General features: G+C 40.4%; 1 protein-coding gene across 1 annotated transcript in view; it reads right to left on the bottom strand.

The window, feature by feature from the left end:
- The window catches only part of suclg2 (succinate-CoA ligase GDP-forming subunit beta), a 92,639-nt gene that overhangs the window by 63,973 nt on the left and 9,085 nt on the right, over window positions 1–19,581 (bottom strand). Inside the window, exon 2 of the mRNA XM_054616804.1 lies at window positions 9,798–9,939. Coding sequence (XP_054472779.1) covers window positions 9,798–9,939 — 142 coding nt within the window. The remainder of the gene's footprint in view (window positions 1–9,797; window positions 9,940–19,581) is intronic.

Raw genomic sequence — 19,581 nt, forward strand, 5'->3', positions numbered from 1 at the left:
TTTTAATGTGCAGGGCATAAGTATGTTGATGAAAACAGCCCCAATCATTGTCCTTGTAAACCGAGACATCCACACAGTGACAAAGGCGCTGTCATATTGAAAAGAATTGATGACTATCGTTGCTAATTGTTTTCTTGACCCATCTACTGTTGCATTCAGATTGCCTTATTTTGATTTCTCTTGTCAAGTGAGAGCACATCTTCTGTCCAAATGGATGCAGAGAATTGTTTTGTCGAGCAATAATATACCCGTAGCTCCACAACCCTCCGCCCTTGAATTATTTGGATAATATTTATCTCAGTTGAGTAATTTTGCTAAAATACCCACAAAATTCACAACAACAATTCACTTAAATGCATAAACTATGCCGTAGGTGTCGGTTGATGATTGCTAGCAGCGTCATGATGCATCATATGACAAGTGTTTTGGAGTTAATAAACACTGTAAGTCCAAGTGACTCTACTGGACCACCAAAGACAACCAAGTGGCACTAACACTTTCTCGCCTTAGTCCCGATACCATGACTGCTGCTGGTCACCTCATTATAAAAAGAGCTTGCAAGCTTCTCGCATAGTTGTATGGCGGTGGCTTTGGCGTAGTGGAGAGCAAGGTAGTTCTCCAATCAGAGGGTCGGTGGTTCGATACCCGGCTTCGGCAGTCGATGTGTCCTTGGGCAAGACACTTAACCCCAAGTTGCTCCCGAAGGCTTGCCATCGGTGTGGACTGGATGTTGCATGAATGTTAGTTAGAGTCTGATGGTAGCCTGTCATCAGTGTGTGAATGGGTGAATGATATGTAATATACTACTGATTGTAAGTCGCTTTGGATGAAAGCGTCTGCTAAATGACTGTAATGAAATGTAATGTAATGTTGTATAACTTGACAACATATACACAAAGTCCATTGGGTCTCATGTTTCCAGTATCCTTCCCCTCCCACAATGGCACCCATTTAAAACGGACATCATTAAACAGACCCTCTTTCTTCTTGACACTGTTGCCTTCACAGCCAGACTACCGCGTGTTTACATTGGAAACAACGAAGTTGATAATTATAACCGCTCACCAATGGAAATCAAATGGCAAGTGGCTAAAAAGATGGCAATGACACAAGTGTAATATTCCGTGAAACTGAGGCTGCATATTCTTTTGAAGTTCAAGAACCAATTGTAAGATCAATAGATGAGCAGCTGCCTCAGTGGCCTCGGTCCAGTAGACCATCGAGAAGAGGACATGGGTTCCAGCTGGTGTACATATGCACACAAACGCACAAAGCTCTACGAGGGTCCTCACACTACTTCAGACAAAGACAGAAGTGAAAGGGCCGTGGTTGAACCAACTTTACTCAGCACTAACTGCTACTGTCAGCGCTTTCCACCAGAGACTCTGCCTCATTTTCTGAAGGGGGAAGATGAAAGTGGTCTTAAAAGGCGCTTGAAGTGTTGAAGTACACGAGGCGGCTCTAGTGGGGACTGTGAATGAGAAGGAGGGAATGCGTGGTAAAGGATCGGCCTGACCATGTACCATGTTTGACAGTAATATATATTTGTCCGTCTCTAGAAAGCAGGTCCCATGTGTCCATAAGGTGTATAGCACAGCTACGACTTTCCTTTTTCTCATTCAACACAACACATTCAAATTTTAGGTTTGTCCAAACATTTTCCAAGTCATTGGTGAGACAGGATTTATAGCACACATTGAGAGCTGAGCATAATAGAATTCGATGACAAAGGACCTAGGCCTTATACAAGACTGTTGTACAAACAAATGTAGGAAGGCAAAAACTGGAACCGAACTGGAGTGAATACAAAGAAAAGGCACTCAGAGAGAAAGCAATAAGAAACAAATATCACTGCATTGCTTCTTACAAATTCGCTGCTCAATAAAGCATGGAACAGCCTTAATAAAACACATTTAGGCATTTTATATAATTTATCTTAGAAAAAAAACAATTAAATGCAAAGCACTAATCATCTATGATCAAATTAAGACGCACTTTTGTTTCTTTAATGTTCATGGAAACCTGTTAGTGTACCTTCTGTCATACTCATGCATGTAGGTTTAGAAGCTGTTTATATCTACAGTTCACGCTTTCTGAAATTCAATGAGTACCAACACATGAACAGGTTGTGAATAACTTAAAATGCGACTAAGCAAGTTTGATTGGCACATACATTTCACAGCACTTAAGAGCTTTTTAATCATGTTTGAATGAATGAGAAAAAATTCATTTGAATGCAGTCTAATCCAATACTACGTTGTAGAATTGTTGTTGCTTGGCGTGGTCTGTGACAAGCTAACAGGTGACTTCAGACATGCTGTTGTGATAATGTTACTGCAAGGCAGAAGCAGTTTTAAAATGTTAAATTTTATCCACAATTGTTCCGCACAATGTTTCCACATATAACTTGATACAAGTTTGTTTCCTACATATTGTGTTAAGAGAACAAAAATAGCTGACAGTAGTTTACTGACAGGATAACATCTGAGACTAATTCAACTGAGAAAGCCTAGCACAGCATCTCCGAGGGGAGTTTGAGGGAGGACTCATGGGAGAGATGCAAACGTCACGCATGGGTAGGGAAGTCCTCAGAGTGGCTTGTGGTGATGCCCATGTAGGGAAGGAACGTTTCTATGACAGATGGTACATGCTAGACAGCGTGTTGGGTTAGTGAAGAAGCATATGGTTCTCCCTAGATGATCTCATAAACCACCACCAGGCCCAGTCGGAGGTGTAAATGCTTCTCTCCACCCGCCAGAGAAAGCGCCACTGTTGATATCACCAGCAAAATAAATGTGGAGGCACACCAAGTGTGAGCATGGGCGTTATGTCGTATGCGACTGAAGCAAATTTATTTCAAACCCTTACCAACAAACCATTATAATGTGTCACCACCGCTGAGAATAGAAAACTTTTATAAATAGGGACGAACGCCAACTCGAATAGCAGGGAATTCTATTTCCACAACATCATTGAGATTGACCATATGTTTCAGGTCAGTAGATTATCTCCATAGATCTGTGGTTAAAGGATAATTAGAACTCCAGTACATTGAAGTGCAGGTTCAGGATTATCCTCTACCTGGCAGAAGGAAAGTTATCCAAAAACCTACATGCCTTACATTTCACACCAAAGCAGAAATATGCAGGATTTTATCGCATGGAACTTCATGTATGTCCTCCCAGTGGCTGTCACAGTCACAGCTGACCCCACCCTCTAGGCCACTGGCTCCTTCCAACATGCCCATGGCTCTGTGTCTGGTATATCACATGTCGCTCTACACTGTTAGCGTTTGTGAAACATGCTGGATGTGTCTGGGAGACCATCCAGCAGAGGCTGCTGTGCAGGGAGTCTCCTCTGCACCTCAATGCACAATGGGAAACTCATATCACTGGATTCCATGAAGGGAGAGATCAAATTATCTCAGCCAACCCTCAGTCTGATGGTGCACACCTCGGCTCCTGGGCGGTTTGTCTGCAGGTCAGGTTGTTGCAATCTCTACATGCTTTCCTTTCAGCAGATACAATTCACCATGAAGTCTCTAACTTCAAACTGAATGAACCAGCCCATATTGATTTAGGTTTACATGAAGATCCTATATCATTTTATTAATAAAATGTGAACTGAATTCAGAATTCAACATTGGACAAGACAAAAACCCGCCACACACGAGGATTTTCTGTGATGAGGCTGGAGGTGGTGTTAGAAGCTGCCTGTTTGGCAGACATAATATACTGTACAAGATACTCGCTCATCGATAAATCATAAGAAAAGGGCATTTACTCTACATTTAATTCATACGCTGTCTGAAACTAAAGGCTTAAACTGGCAAGACATGGCACCAAACATTTTTTAAGCCAGTATTGTGTGAAGAAGATGCTAGCTGAGACATCCGTCTCAATTTGAAGACCACAGGCCAGAGGCATAGTGGGGATCTGAGCTGCCACAACCAAATGAGCAGAAAACAATCACTATGAAATTCACTTTGTCCCTGGCCTTGAGCTACTTAAAAATTCAAAAATCTGTGGCCTCATTGGCTTCATTTTAAGGGCTATTGATGATCCACAATATCCGAAAAAGAACCTTTTCTGGAAAGAAGAAACCACTAAATAAATGTACTGTATGTAGCATGGCAAAGAAAATGTTTTATTTTTGTCAATGCAGGAACTCATGTTTACCTCAGCCAACTGCATTTGGAGTGCTTTCAAGCACGTTGACTTTAGACAGCAAAGCGTGGCAGATTGAAACTGATGGAGACACATTTGTCAGATGAGTAGATTCTATATATTTTTTCTTCCCCTTCTCTCTCATACACCATCATAAAAAGCACAAGCAGAACCAAATCTGCACACCTGCAAACACACACACACTCACACACCTGCTCCATCAATGAGTTGGCTTATGTCAAGGTAGCTCGCTATTATTCAGTAAGCCAGCATATCAAACTAACTATCCCTCTAATAAGCACACATGAGACTTGACAGCCATGCATAAAAACGGCTCTGTTTACACTGAATATTCATAGCAGGGTGAAATAAATTAAAATGCTTCCCACCTCTGTTAATCATCATTCTGGCAGTGAGGCTTTGCTAAGCACAAAGTGCAAAAAAAAAGAGAGGCAGAGGTAGACCGAGGTGAATGAGGAGTGAAAGAAATTTAGGTAACTTTCGAAAACTGAGCACAAGACAGAGAGAAGGGAAACAGAAGGCTAGAGAAAATGTAATCGCAACACATTTTTTTCAAAGGAAAGTCGGGTTTGGTTAAGATATAAGATATAAGACAACGTATTCTGAAACTCATCCGATATGAGGTGTACACATACACGAATATACGTTGCTCCCATTAATCACACCGCCTCAACATGCGGTCAAGATAAGAATCTGAAGCAATGTTTTCTTCCATCGCTGCTTTGTCAGTGAATGATTGCCGGGAGAGGCAGGCGCCATGACAGACATGAAGGGGCTCTCGCAGCAAGGAAGGGGAGGGAAAATGTGGTTTTGATTTAAAATTCAGACTGAAAATCCATCAAGATTTGCTCAACAGATGCATCTGTCAAGCTGCTGGCGACACACAAAGTGGACTGCATAATCACATTCTCTTTGGCTGTAGCAGGGCACAGGTATGTGTGTGTGTTTATATGGGTGCGTGTGCGTGGCCGTGCAAAGACGAAATCTATATTCATTACTGGACCTGCTTTGATATCTCAAAACTGCTTGATAGCGACCAGGTATTTGTGGGAAAACCTGTGTTTGTGTGTAAATGTGAGTGCTCGCATCACTGCAAAAGAAAAAAGGCAATTCAGTTTTCTTGCATTGACTGAAGCTATATACCGTTATTGATAACATATTTAGCCGATGCTGAATGGGACCTGCCAAACAAAACAACCTCTTCCAAATCCATATCACCCATCATTTTTTTCAAATATGGGGTTATTTGAATAGTGTCTCCAAGTACAAGTGATGCATTAAGTGTCACATAACAAAAAGTTATTTTCCTGGAATAATTCTTGCTCCATTTCCCAAACCAGCATCACCCTCTTAGATATGCATCATTCAATGGCCACATTTTCCTTCACAGATGGCTTAACAATTGTTTTCTCTTTGAGATGGATTGATGATATGCCTTAACGTAAACCATTATTATACTTCTTATGTGTCCATCTGATGACATTGTGCTTCTTTTTTTTTTTACACTAATGGGTACTATTTATAATGTTTGACAGTGTTAACCTGGGAACTCTTTTGCTTAAGTGCTCTCTTACTCGAGTCCTTGATTGTTTCATGAGCCTGGTGGAGCACTGAGTGAAATGTGCCAGCAAAAGACACTTGATCATATCCATCTTTAATGGGCTGAGTGTTGGGTGAGTACCACAAACATTTGTAGCTTAATTTCTCTGACCTCTTTTTGGTCACACTTTAGGAAGCAAAGAAGAACAGAAGAGCTGGTGAAAGTTCACTGCCGCATGCTGGAGTAGCATTGCATTACAAACATCAATAATTGATTCTGCCAGAGAGACATCTACTTGTACTTTTCCCATTTATTGCTGAGGAGCAAACCAGATTACAGAAATTGTTACAGCTCTATAACGAGACAAAACAACTAAATCCCTGAAAGCCTTAAAAGCAGTTGAAAGGTGGATAATATCCACAAATGTGACAACTTAACAGAAAAAGGACAAGAATATTTAACATTTTAAATCAAAAATATTATATTAAAGTTATCTAACTTCGAGGTCCAAAAGTTTACTTTTCAAAACTTCAGCTTGGTCCTTGGCTGTCACATACACACCAAAATTAAAAGCTTGGGCATGAAACTTGTAGATCTGGGTCATTGGTTTTGGACACACAACAACAGTAAGAGTGCCATTCTTTCAGTGTCCCAGTGGATTGCACATTACAAAAACTTTGGACTTTTTGATAACTCCCTGCACAGCTCACCCAGTATGGGGCCCTACTTTCCATGAGCCATTAGCTGTTTGTGAGCCACCCATCTGCCACGATGTAAACTCTCCCCTGAGTTGTCATTCAAGTTTAAGGGATTCAATGGTCCATGTCGGATTTATTTTTAATGCTTTGATAGAGAAAGAGAAAGATTTTAAGCTATTTGTCCTGGGCGGTAATAGAACAAATCAATCTGTGTCCACTTTGGGAGAGTTGGACCACTTTAAAGTACACGAGAGGAGTGAGAAGAGTTTCTATATAGTATAGCAGCAATTGAACTGTCAACTTAACCACTTCATGGTTAAGTGAGTGTAACGCAGAGGAGAATACTGGTTGGTGTGCATGTGTGTGTGTTTGTGTGTGTATAAGTGTCTCTGTGTTTCATATGGGCAAGCTCACCCTACGCATGTCATTCATCTGTGTCTGTGCCTCCATGCTTGACTGATTCATTCTTTTGTGTATGCAGGGAAACAGGGGCTCACAGCAGGATATCAGCACCACACAGAAATCTGTTTGAGTCGCTTCTGGTCAGCTCTGATACACCAACCCTCCACATCCCCTGTACAGAGCCATATCCCGTGTCCTCTACGGTGGAAAGCCATGAAACAGAGCTCCGGGGCTGGCTTCACACCTCGCCTCCCCCCTCGGCCCGAGGCCAGAGCTCGATATTCCCAGTTTGCATTTCAGCCCAACAGATCTTAACTAAAGAGGTCACTGATCTCCCCTTCTCTCTCGTTCTCCATCACCTAACATGGCCCAAGAGCCAGCCGTACACATTCATGTGACAGCATGTGTGTTTCTGAAGAAATGAAGCGTCAGTAGATGCTCGCTCGCTTGCTTAAATGGCGAGCCAGCAATTGTCACAGGATACACAAAGTGTGAGAAACACAAACACACACACATGTACTCGGACACTGACCAAAGCTTAGTGCATAAATGGAGATGACAAGATACGGCCGCTCTGAAGCACGCTATGGGAATAAAGGGGTTGATTTACTAAGCCAACCGAAAAGGACTGCCCGAGCTGCAAAGACTCAATTTAGCTGGGAATTAACTAAAAGTCGAGATGCAAGTGGTCACAGCCTGAGTCAAGTTCACTTGAATGCACTGCTGCTAATTAAGAATGGATGCTGGGCCAATAAAGAAGTGTCTTGTCATTTTTTCTAGAAGGTAATAGAGTGCAAAAGAAAAGTGTAAGTTCTCTGCTACTGAGCTAGAAATATTGGTTGAAGAAACCAATAAAAACATTTCTGAACTGCAGCCGTGCAACTCCCTCTACTGCAGTGGACAATCCGCAATGATAAATCACTTCCAGCCACCATTTGGATAAAGTTCCTTTCCCTCTGCACATACAGTATTATGTAGTTCAACATAAAAAATGTCCCAAAATTTGTTGTAGAATAACCCATACATGCAATTTTGCAGCTATTCAGTTGTCAGGACAAAAAGCCCCATAACTTTGGCATAACTATCCAAAAGCTATGTGACTTGTCAGCATCTAAAAAAGCACCGCAAATCCTGCATTAAAGTAAACCAACACTTGAGTCTGGCCTGGGTTTTATTAAGCTGTCTGTTCACTTTTAACTCCTTAGTCCTGAGTTTTCTGTCTCTCCATTTCTTCTCCTACCAAGCGATATAGGTACTGTCATGAAAATATATGTCCTCTTCCTCCTATTCAGTTTATCTTCGTCTGCATCGTTACCAGGGCCATTGAAAGCAGCGCCCCAGGCCCTGGAGCCCAAAGGAAGCAAGAGCGGCACCTTGCTGGCTGACAACCAACCTGGATGCACTCAGAAAGCCACTGCTGTAGTTGGAGAGGACGCTGAATAAAATATAAAGCTGAGGGTGGAAATATATGCTGTATGTGTTGGGCAGTTCGGTGTGTGGGAAGGAGGTAGAACAGGGAAGGTAGGAGATGGAATAGAAAGCTATGTGTGGGTGCATAGCCATGTGTGTTAAATTGTTGTTGTTCATTGGAGTATAATCTTTTTGTGTGACAAGAATTAAGTAAGCGTTTCATGCAGATCCTTGCAAGGCTTTGTGTGGGGGCAATAATCCAAATTGTAACCAAGGATTAAAAATAAACACGTAAAAAAGGAAAAACAAAACATGCAAAACGTGAGAAACTGAACACGAGAGGTTGTGAAACAAATTAGCATGGATGAGTGTGTGATGAATAACTGAGAAGGCACAACCACTAAACTAATAAAAAAAAAAAAAAAAAAAAAAAAAAAACAGGCTTCCACACATAAGCAAACAGCATAAAGACGAGATTGGACTAGATAAACTTCGACCCTGATAAAGCACAGCCATGTGCAAGTCATGTAGCAGGTCTGCAGAGCCATGCAGCACAAATAGGACTGTTAAGGTTTCACAATGTTCAGAAGTACAATTATAGTGTAATTACAAACAAATCACAGGTCAAAACCATCTCATTATTAACATTTAGGTAATAAAATAGTATTTTACATGTAAATCTACACAACAGGAAAACACTTGTGCAGCTCTGCAATGTTGTTGCAACGTGCTTAAGGGACGCATGATTTCTTATGTATTTCAACAAGCTTCACGTGTTGTTGGAGCAAAGTGCACCACAAAATAATGAGAACTCTTAATAACTACTTATTCTGGATCATATAACCATCTCATCATAAGTCTAAGATCAGCAAACATGACCTTTTAAAATAGTTTGAAAAAGAAGTCGTGCTACTTGACCCAGAACAGAAACAATCACTAGCACGCAGGTTGGTTTATTTGGTTTATTTATCCCATAGCTAATCAACCATTCAAAAATACGATTAAGAATCAAAGCTCAATACTGACGACCCAAATTCACAGTTCACTTAATTGACACTGCATAGAGTGTAGAAAACTGTGAAGTACCAACAGTGAGCACTGGATGCTTTGATGGGTCTAGTTTCTTAATTCTTTAATCAAATATTTTCTGATTTAAGTAATAAGTTTGACTGTTTTACAAAACTTTGTAGGGTATGGCTGCTTGTGTTCATAACACAGTAAACACTGCTGTTTGAGAAGTTTGCCTTGTTGTGTTAAATAAACAAAAAAGACTCAAAGGAAAACAGTATTTCCTCCTTTCCGGATTTTAATTATTTCTACCCTGACTCAGATATCTTATTGACACCAGAATAAAAAAACAAAACATCCCATTATGCAGGTTGCTCCTTTCCCTGAGGTCGAGTGGTGATAGGCGCACTGCATGGCTCTTGTGTGTGCGTGTGCGTGTGTGTGTGTGTGTGTGTGTGTGTGTGTGTGTGTGTGTGTGTGTGTGTGTGTGTGTGTGTGTGTGTGTGTGTGTGTGTGTGTGTGTGTGTGTGTGTGTTCTTTCTTTCTACTCACTGAGTCTCTTTGCAGCCTCCAAGGCCTCAGAAGCTGTGTCGGCCACATAGAAACGTTGGACCGCCACGCCACTCTCTTGCATCAGCTTCTTGCTCTGGTACTCTTGCAGATTCAGCCATCTCCTGGGACTCAACCAGGTGCACTGTAAGGGAGGAGGGAGGCAGAGTAAGTATTTGTGACTTAGTAAGTAAATGATAGTCAAAACTGTGATCCTGTGTTCCGATCTTGAGTGTTCCATCATGATTAATATTAACAATATTTCCTCTTCAGCTCAACATCTCTCAAACACCACCTCAAAACATGTCTAAAACCTGCCTCTAGTTCAAAGGCTACATCCTTTCCTCTCCTCCCTCCCACCATCTCTCTCTGTCCTTCCCCTGTAATGAGGCAGGCAGCCGGGCCTAAGCTGCAGGACAGCTCTGGAGCTGTTTGCTCCATCAGCAGACGCAGGCCGTGTCAGCTCCAGCTGTTGTTGCTATTAAAAGGAAATTGGCTTTTTAATGTGACGGAGAGACTGAGGCTGTATTAGAGTTACAATCCCTCCACAGTAGCACACACACCGCCACGTGCACGCGTGTGCGTATGAGTGCACGTGTGGGCATGTGCGTGCACGTGCAACTGTTTTCACAGGAAAAATCTTCAGGGAGTCGTTAAGAAGAGAAAGTTAAAGTAAAAGGAAAACAAGGATTGAGAGGGAAATTATGGCCCAGCATGTAAATTATTCTCCAGTGTGTGTATTTCCTTACCCAGTGAAGATTAAACTAACGTGATAACAACATCAGGATTGCCACTTTAACTTTGTTTGAGCGACACAAGACATTAGATCTTTATCTGTATGAACATAAGGGGCACATCTGCACATTATAATGACATCTTGTGATGCTCTTCATATGTTTTTGAACTGTAAATTTTAATACTACCAAAATATGGTTTGTGGTACATTGTCAATGCCACGTCAATAGAGGAAAAATCAAATGCTCCATCACACCAACTGTGCTTAAGTCTGCACGGTCGATAGTCTGCTCTTGACAACAATCATTAATTTTTTTAAAAGAAGTAGCCCCCCGGTGGGTTTTGTGCTTAACAGTGGGAAAAATACATTTCTGTGGGGACAAATGCAACCTAAAATCTGGCAATAGCATCAAGCAGTGCACCACGCCTTGAAATAGAATCTGCGTCCTTCGAAACTGACTGAGAAAAATCTTGGCAGTCAAGTGAAATTATTTTTAAAAAAGCAGACAGAGACAGAAACAAACAGACCTGTCCAAATTTTACAAGATGAACATAGTGGTACTACCAACTTACATACAACAGGAACCAAAAATGTTTTTTGTACATGTGTGTGTATGTAAATGCAATGTGTGTGCCTTCTAAAGTCGTCCATCACTTAATCATCCATGAGAGGGGGAAAAATAGGAACGCATCGGTGAGAGGGTTGGAAGGAAGTGTGTATTTGTTCAACATCTCTCAACCATTTAGTGATGGAGGAAGTGAATTGTAACCATAACTAACCCTTGGGCCTAATAGTTATCAGTGATTAATGGCTAATGAGCTTGACATGGCTACTCTAATGGGGCACAGCTTTTTTTATTTTTATCCAGACCTAGGCACAATGATCAATGGGCCACAACTGAAAACAAATCTGCATTATTTGCGATTCACTTTTCCTGCCAAAACCAAGGCTCTCTGTGCCACAAAGCACACTGTATTAGCATGCTTTCTCCATTTCAACTCTCGAGAGCCGGTTGGGAGACTTCATTAGAGTCAAATGGGTTGTTTTCTAGAAGAACAGTACATGTTGATCCGGATTGGCCTCTTCTCTTGCATAACTGAATACGGTAATGAGGGGCATCTGCAGGTCACCTCTGCAGTCTCGTCTGCAATACCATACTATTCATATGTTTCAGTTATTGCAGTTTGTATGTGTGCATGGCATACTGAGCTTTGCTTTAAAGTCGATCTCCAACACCAGACGATATTGATGTGACTCTCTCTGTAGGGGTTCAAAGACAGGGCAAGAAATGAACTGCAGGATTGCATACAAATCTGCATAAGTATATAAATAATGAGGATAAATCTGAAAAAAGTAAAATGCAAACAAAGTTAGATCAGCACATTGGGAAAAACTAAAACAGATTTAGAGAAAAGGGATGTGTCTTTCTGTTGAGTGAACATCCAGGGACAGGACATTGAGATTGTGAAATCTTATAAGTACCTGGGTGTTCACTTGAACAATAAACTGGACTGGACTAATCACACTAACGCACTGTATAAAAAGGGTCAGAGCAGACTGTATCTGCTGAGGAGACTGAGGTCTTTTGGAGTGCAGGGAGCACTCCTGAAGACCTTTTTCAACTCCGTGGTGGCATCAGCCATCTTCTATGCAGTGGTCTGCTGGAGCAGCAGCATCTCAGCAGCTGACAAGAAGAGACTGAACAAACTTGTCAGGAAGGCCAGCAGTGTGCTGGGGTGTCCACTGGATACGGTGGAGGTGGTGGGAGACAGGAGGGTGATGGCCAAGCATCATCCCTGATGAACAACACCTCCCACCCCATGCAGGACACCCTGGCAGCTCTGTGCAGCTCCTTCAGCCACCGGGCTGTTTTCTAGTGTGAAAGGAGAGGTTGATCCGCAGGTCCTTCCTTCCTGCTGCTGTCAGGCTGCACAACCAGCTCTGCAGCAGACCACATGACAATAATAACCTGTGCAATACACTACACCGTCAATAATAGTTAGGAAAGTTAAAAATAGTTAAAATAGTTGTTGTTTTTTTCTCTGTCTGTAAATATAATATTTCAGTTATTGTTGTTTTTTTTGTTTTTTTTTCTACTGTTTTTTTATTGCTTATTTATAATACTTGTTTTATTTTATTTTTATTTCTTTATTTTTTATTCTTAGCTTGTCTTCTTCTACTATGTCTCTTGTGTGCACTTTACTCTACGCTGTTGTAAGTCTGCAAATTTCCCCGTGCGGGACTAATAAAGGATTATCTTATCTTATCTTATCTTGAGTCAAACCTGGAGTCAGTGTGTGACGCAATCTTTATCTTTCTGCCTGCATGTCCACTTTAACGGAACATACCCCACAGCCTTAACAGGCCAAGCTGCAGAACAAGTTTTCTCTGTTTTGTGGACTCAGGTAAATGCAGAGCCTCCTCTCTTTAAATAATCCATTTCCCCTGCCATTTAAAGTGTTTGCCTTGGGAGGATCAGCTCTGCTGCCTGGGTACATGTCTCCATCAGTCAGTCTATCTTTTGTTCTACCTTTGACTAAAGAAAATGGCAGATGAGAGTCTGTCACCAGGTAAGCACTACTTCCGACAGTAAAGTATCATAAGATCACAGCGAGACATATTAATTGACAGGTCTAACAATTAGGATTAGATTTTGAACCCTGAACCCCAAAAAACATCAAAATATGATCAAGCTGCCACTGAAATCAAATGTTGGCAAGAAGTGAACAACAACAGTTTAAGCTCAACACGGACAAACTAGATGTTTTACAACAATTCTGGTCCAAGCTTTTGCAATGTGAAACTCACCAACAATCCAACAGTGACGAAACATTAACGTCAATTATGGTTCCACTTTTAGACTGAGAATGGTTCAAGTTAACATAAGCAGGATAAATCCCTTGCCGGCTGCAGGCCCCGTCACGACTATTGCATGCATCCCTAATTGTATCCAAAAATTATTAATAAAATTGCTTGGAAATGTTAATGTGATCTGAACACAGATTCTAAATAAATAAGCCTAAGTACAGCAGTTTTGTACTCCTGGCACATTTGATCACCAAAAATCCATTGAAAACAGAAGGGAAACCATGTTAGCCAATACAAAAAGAAAGTCCTAGTAAAGTTGAGAATACACAAAACACTCACTAGATAGAGGAAAAGGGCATCGGAAAATCTTGTTAAACTATTGGTAAATGACAATAATGGGACCTGAAAGCCGTTCCCATAGTTTAAACAGACAAGACAAGTCTAAAAAAAAACTCAACTCCTAACAAAATAAGGACACACCTTTGTAGAGAGAAATGCAGCAATCCTGTAAATCTGCCATTTGCATTTCCAAACCAGCAAACTAGGACAAACCAATACATATCAATTAAAACAGCTCCCCTGTCACCCAGAAAGAGGGAGGATTGGGGATGAGAGCTACGCAGACTTCCTAAAAATAACAGCTGCTGCTTACTGAAGAAGTCAAGTAGGGCTGGAGGTGTCCCTCCAGGCTCTGGCAGTTACCTTGGGCAAAACACCGAGGAATGGAAAGGCACCAGAGCACTTTTTAGTGTGTACCAGACCCAGAGACAGTTTGTATCAAAGATGCCACTCTAACAACAGTTTCACCTCATATGCAGCCTGCATGGGAGAAGTCACGCAGTGATGTATTTTTACATTAATTGAACAGTCTGCTGATGTGTTACCTATAATGTTGCCAATAGGTGTAAAATATCAAGCAAATATATTGCTAATTATAAACTTTATTTAAATAAGACAAAAAACAAAGTCTCAGAGAGATACATTTGTAGCTGAGACATCATTTAGAACATTTCTGGTGCAAGATTGGAAAAAAATGGTTCAAAAAACCATTCAGAGTAGCAAGTTTTTTGCTTGTTTGTTGCCTTCATCTCCAATCTGCCACTTCAAATTTAAAATTAGTACTAACTACAAATATATGGAGACCACAAGCAGCTGAGAGTGTAATACATATTAAATCCAAAGAATAATTTAATTTGTAATATTAATGGCATAGAAATACACTGTAACTCTAGTCATCTATATTTTACACTCAACTCTTTATTTATAATTGTCCCCTAAGTGTCTTAATATCATCATGTTTTAATGTTGTTACATTTATATTAGTAATTGTTGTTGTTTTTACTATGTTCAAAGTGCATTAAAAAGCACTTGGCTGACACATTCACTTACTTTGATTGTAAGTGTTAAGATCATATAAATAGATGGAAAGCGAAAAAAAACATGGATGATGATAATACTCAAGTGATGAATTATGTAGTTATTGATATTCATTATACTATATATTGTAAATGCTTTAACTGTTGACTGATTTTAGAAAATCTAAGGATAATACCAATGTTGACGATCCGACAGATGACACATAACTGAATTCAGTTGTTGAACGTCACCTACATGCGAATCACAATCCCTGTGTGAATGTTGTATTATTCATTATGTTCTGATGATTATGGTTATGGTGGTTTATGCTGTAAATTACAACACTAAGTCTATTTTTCTTTCTTCTTGTGCCTTGACTTTTTGACATGTGAAGGTATTCTTGACTGCTTGAGTAATGATAATACAGCATAATTAAAAAGAAGAAGTGAGGCTTGGTATTACTACAGCTGTCATGGCAATGCTGAAATACAACCTGCATGAAGGCACATCTGGCTCGACACCTTCCAGAGGTAAACACTAAATAAGAAAAAAGGCGGCATCTTACCCATATTTTAAGAGATGTTCTCATTATTTATAAAAATAGAACTTAACCCATAAAACAACCCCACATGCCACATCTCTAATTAGAAGAAATCGTCCTCCAAAATATCTTTGAAAGTGTTATAGATGTTCTTTAAAGTTGCAAAGTGTTAGGAGATATTTCAGGCTTCCAGGCTAACAAAAAGGAAAAGTCCTTTTCCTGGCAGCTGAAGTGAAATTGTCAGTAAAAATGGAAAATCTCGGTTTCTGGGGTGTTGTGGTGGGTAAGTGGTATAGACACATAACATATATCGGGTTTCATTCTGGCCGGGGACATTTGTGACAAATCTTTCCCTGTCGTTCTACCCGAATGTTGCAAAGGGTCGGAAAAGTGTAACAATGCACTGCATTCTGCAGCACACCCTTCCATCACATGTACAGATCCCTTGCCAGCATCCCATCAAATAGAAGTTTGGCAAAATTACATCCCTCTGCATGTACAATACTGCACGGTCTTTCTATTTTATTGTTATATTTCAGTAAGCCAGCATTTAGTAGCCATTAAGGGAAGCACACAGTTTATAACTTGTTTTTATTTTGTTTTATTAATTAATTTGTATTTCTTTTCTTGTTAATTCCCATAAACTCCTGTTAATTCTCATTGAAAGTTTCCACCTTGATAATACCTGGAATTTTGCAACACTAATTTCCAGTTACCGCTGTCCACAATCAAAAAGCTCCTGATTAGGATTAGATATTACATATGAAAAAGATCCCTCCTAAATCCCTCTTAAAAAAAATACACTCTTACTCCCATTTCAATAATCAAGAGCACAATTATACTTTCGGTGACTCCCAGTCATGCTTAATGCTATCAGATAGTGAAGTGATAATACTGCTGAGGACTTGACAAGAAAGAAATAATCCAAGTGTTACATGGCTGCCCTAGAAGAAAGCAGTACAGTAAGTGGCGAATGGCGGTATTGCAGCGAGGCAGGCAGCCAGCTGGCCTGAGATCCTCTGAGACCCTCTCTCTACAGTAATTATCATCAGCAGCACTCTGGAGACAATCCTACCCAGTCTTTCTACTGAACTACTGTTCTACTTGTTCCTAATACACACACACACACACACACACACACACACACACACACACACACACACACACACACACACACACACACACACACACACACACACACACACACACACACACACACACACACACACACACACACACACACACATACATACACACACAAACACAAAAAAAGTAGACACACATGAGATGTGCTGTTCAGACTGGTGAAGACATACCATGGCACAAACAAAGTTGGAAGGCATAAATATTCACAGCAAACTCCTCTACACACAAAAGCACTCAAGATCTTTCTCATGAGTGCATCCAAGTGACGAGAAGCGGGGAGCAGTGGCAAAGAGAGAGTCGGAGCGGTGACAATGATAAACAGCTTTATTCTCTATTAATATATGGAGATGATGAGAAACAAGGCAACATACCCATTTAAGGAGCAGGTCTCTGCAAATAAAAAAAGACAGCATTTCTCCAAGACATTAATGCCAAAGAACACAAAAAGAAAAAAAAACTGTAAATTGGAAATGCAAGCGTTCACATTAGGGATTTATGAATCAATAAGCAGAGCTCTGTCTCCTTTCACTTTCCAGTTTCTGTCCAAATCAGCCATTCAGTCAAAACAACAGAGGCAGGTTCCAAAAAGGCCCCAAAAACATGTACCTGCCCTTCCCTTTAGGTCAGGAATACACACATCTCCAGCATGGAAAAAACACGCCAACACTAAACCCATGAACAGATTCAGCATTAATGGGACAACACTCCAATAACAGCCTGTCATATTGTCCATTATGTTTTATACCCTTGCAACTGCATTTCACTTTTGATGCTGGATGCAAAAAAGCTTTACAACTAAATTCAAATGAGGCAGAGGAGAAAGAAGTCATAGTGAGGAAGAACTTATTCTGTGAGAGAATGTTGCTTTCAGCAGGCTTGTAGCAAGAGTCTTGACATTCAGAGAGCGATCACAAAATGTCACGGAAATACAGCGTAGCTGAGGTGGGTACTAACTTGGTTTTTTTTCTTTCCCCTCAGGGAAACATCTTTCAGTTTAAAGCCAAAAACAAAAGTCCTGCTCTCCGTCAAAACGTAATGGTTTTGATTGTTTTAATCAAAATGTCTCACTTTGAGAACGCTCACACAGTTGCCTCAACCAGTCCATTAAAATGAAAGAAAATATATATATACATACACACACACACACACACACACACACACACACACACACACACACACACACACACACACACACACACACACACACACACACACACACACACACACACACACACACACACACACACACACACACACACACACACACACACACACACACACACACACATCTCTTGACACAATGAAAAAGTATTTTATGAAAGAAAATAGAAAACAATTTAGCAGGATCCTTCTGTCAGAATGTTTTAAAAATAAATATATTGAAAACAATGCGTCATAAACACAATTTGACGACCAAAAACTGTGGTTAAAAAATTATGAGAGATAAGTTGCAAAACTGACCTAAAAGAAAACCAACTCAGAGAGGCAATTTTCTTTAACTAAATTGTGTTGACAAGTTAAAAAAAAAAAAAAAAAAAAAAAAAAAAAAAAAAAAGGAATAGAAAAAGGGAATGTTTGGAACATTAAATTGTGCTAAATAAAATATGCCACCATACGGCTTCACAAAGCACTCAGAGCGGCCGTGCCCTCACACAAAGACACGGAGAGGACACACAGTGCTATGGCAGCAGCTGCATCAGATTGCAAAGTCCTTGTCGCAGCTGTACTGATCCACGAGTGGCACTGAAGGACAAAATGATGGTACAGTCAACACTTCTTCCGAAACACTTCTTCGGCCGGTCCATATGGTATTCAGCACTGCATCGTGCAACATCAGGACTTCTCCTAAGAGGCTCAAAATTGTGCAGTCTCATGTTTGGTGGAGAGCAGCATGCGCAATGTCAAACTGCACTTGTTGTGAGAAGTGTCATCACAGTGAGGGGATGTCTGATGGTGGCACTTTCCAAAGTCATTTCAAGACATGCATGCCACTACTCTGTCATTTGCCCTTCTGTTCAACTTAAGGAGTCAATATCCTAGGGCTAGTTTAAAGCAGTTGTCTTTATCACTATGAGTGAGAGAGAGAGGAACAATGTCAAAAAGTCACCATGCGACAGACTAGCTCTGCCTCCTTTGGAAATTTATTAGAGCCATAAGCCTTAATTTACAGGGGAAGGTTACAAAGCAGGCAATCACCTTTGATCAGGGCCATAAACAGCAGCCAGTCAATGCTGCACTCCTCGTTAATCTGTCACTCAAAATACTCAAAGAGTCGACGCCGCAGGTCAAAAAACGCATTTGTATCTGGAAGTGAAGCCCGACAGGATCCAGCCAATAGTGAGTGAAGATGTGTGATTCTGCCCCGACTGTAACACTGAGGGAACATTATCTCTGAAAACAGGCTATTTATCCAACTGGGGACATCAGTGGTTTCAACAATCCAGCCCAGACTATCTTTTATTAATGCCATTAAATTCATACATGCTCATTTTAATTCATGAATACATCCAATCATCATACATAAGATGGCAAGTGGTTGAAATGCAATTATTATTTTGATTACTCAGCATGTGATTGTGTGCATATGTAAGGAGTTTTGTGATGTATGTTTTATAATGAATTAATTGTTAATTGTGATCTTAATTTCACCGATATTACGCAGTGTAAAAACGGGTTGGACACAAAATTAAAACAAACCTACATATAGTTGAAATGATTATGTGATTAATCCACTGACCAAATATCAATTTGCAAGAAATATATTTATTCTATGACATTGAATGGAATATTTTTGGGTTCTGGACTAGTGGTTTGCCAAAACAAGAAATTTGAATAAATCACCATGGGCTCTGGGCATTTTTCATTTTTTACTGTCATTTTATAGACAGAAATTATTTGATTAAGCTGGAAAAAATAATAATTAGATTCATCTATAATGGAAAAAGTCATCATGTGCAGCTCTACCGACGCGTATGCAAACCAATACGACAGCCCCGGCCTTTTTCAGCCTGTGTTTTCTTTGAACCTAGAGTATGCAGTGCTCTGATAGATGAACTACATCAGCGGTCATGTTGAAAAGACTGCTCTGATTGATGATGTGGAAGACACATGCAAAGTGGTTGCTGCTGCATGAGCCAATCAATACCTTATAGGACACCTGAACAAGAGCCTTCATCACTCACCACCCCTCAGGATAATAA

The sequence above is a fragment of the Anoplopoma fimbria genome, chromosome 17 (genome assembly GCF_027596085.1).
Source record: "Anoplopoma fimbria isolate UVic2021 breed Golden Eagle Sablefish chromosome 17, Afim_UVic_2022, whole genome shotgun sequence".
NCBI lineage: Eukaryota > Metazoa > Chordata > Actinopteri > Perciformes > Anoplopomatidae > Anoplopoma > Anoplopoma fimbria.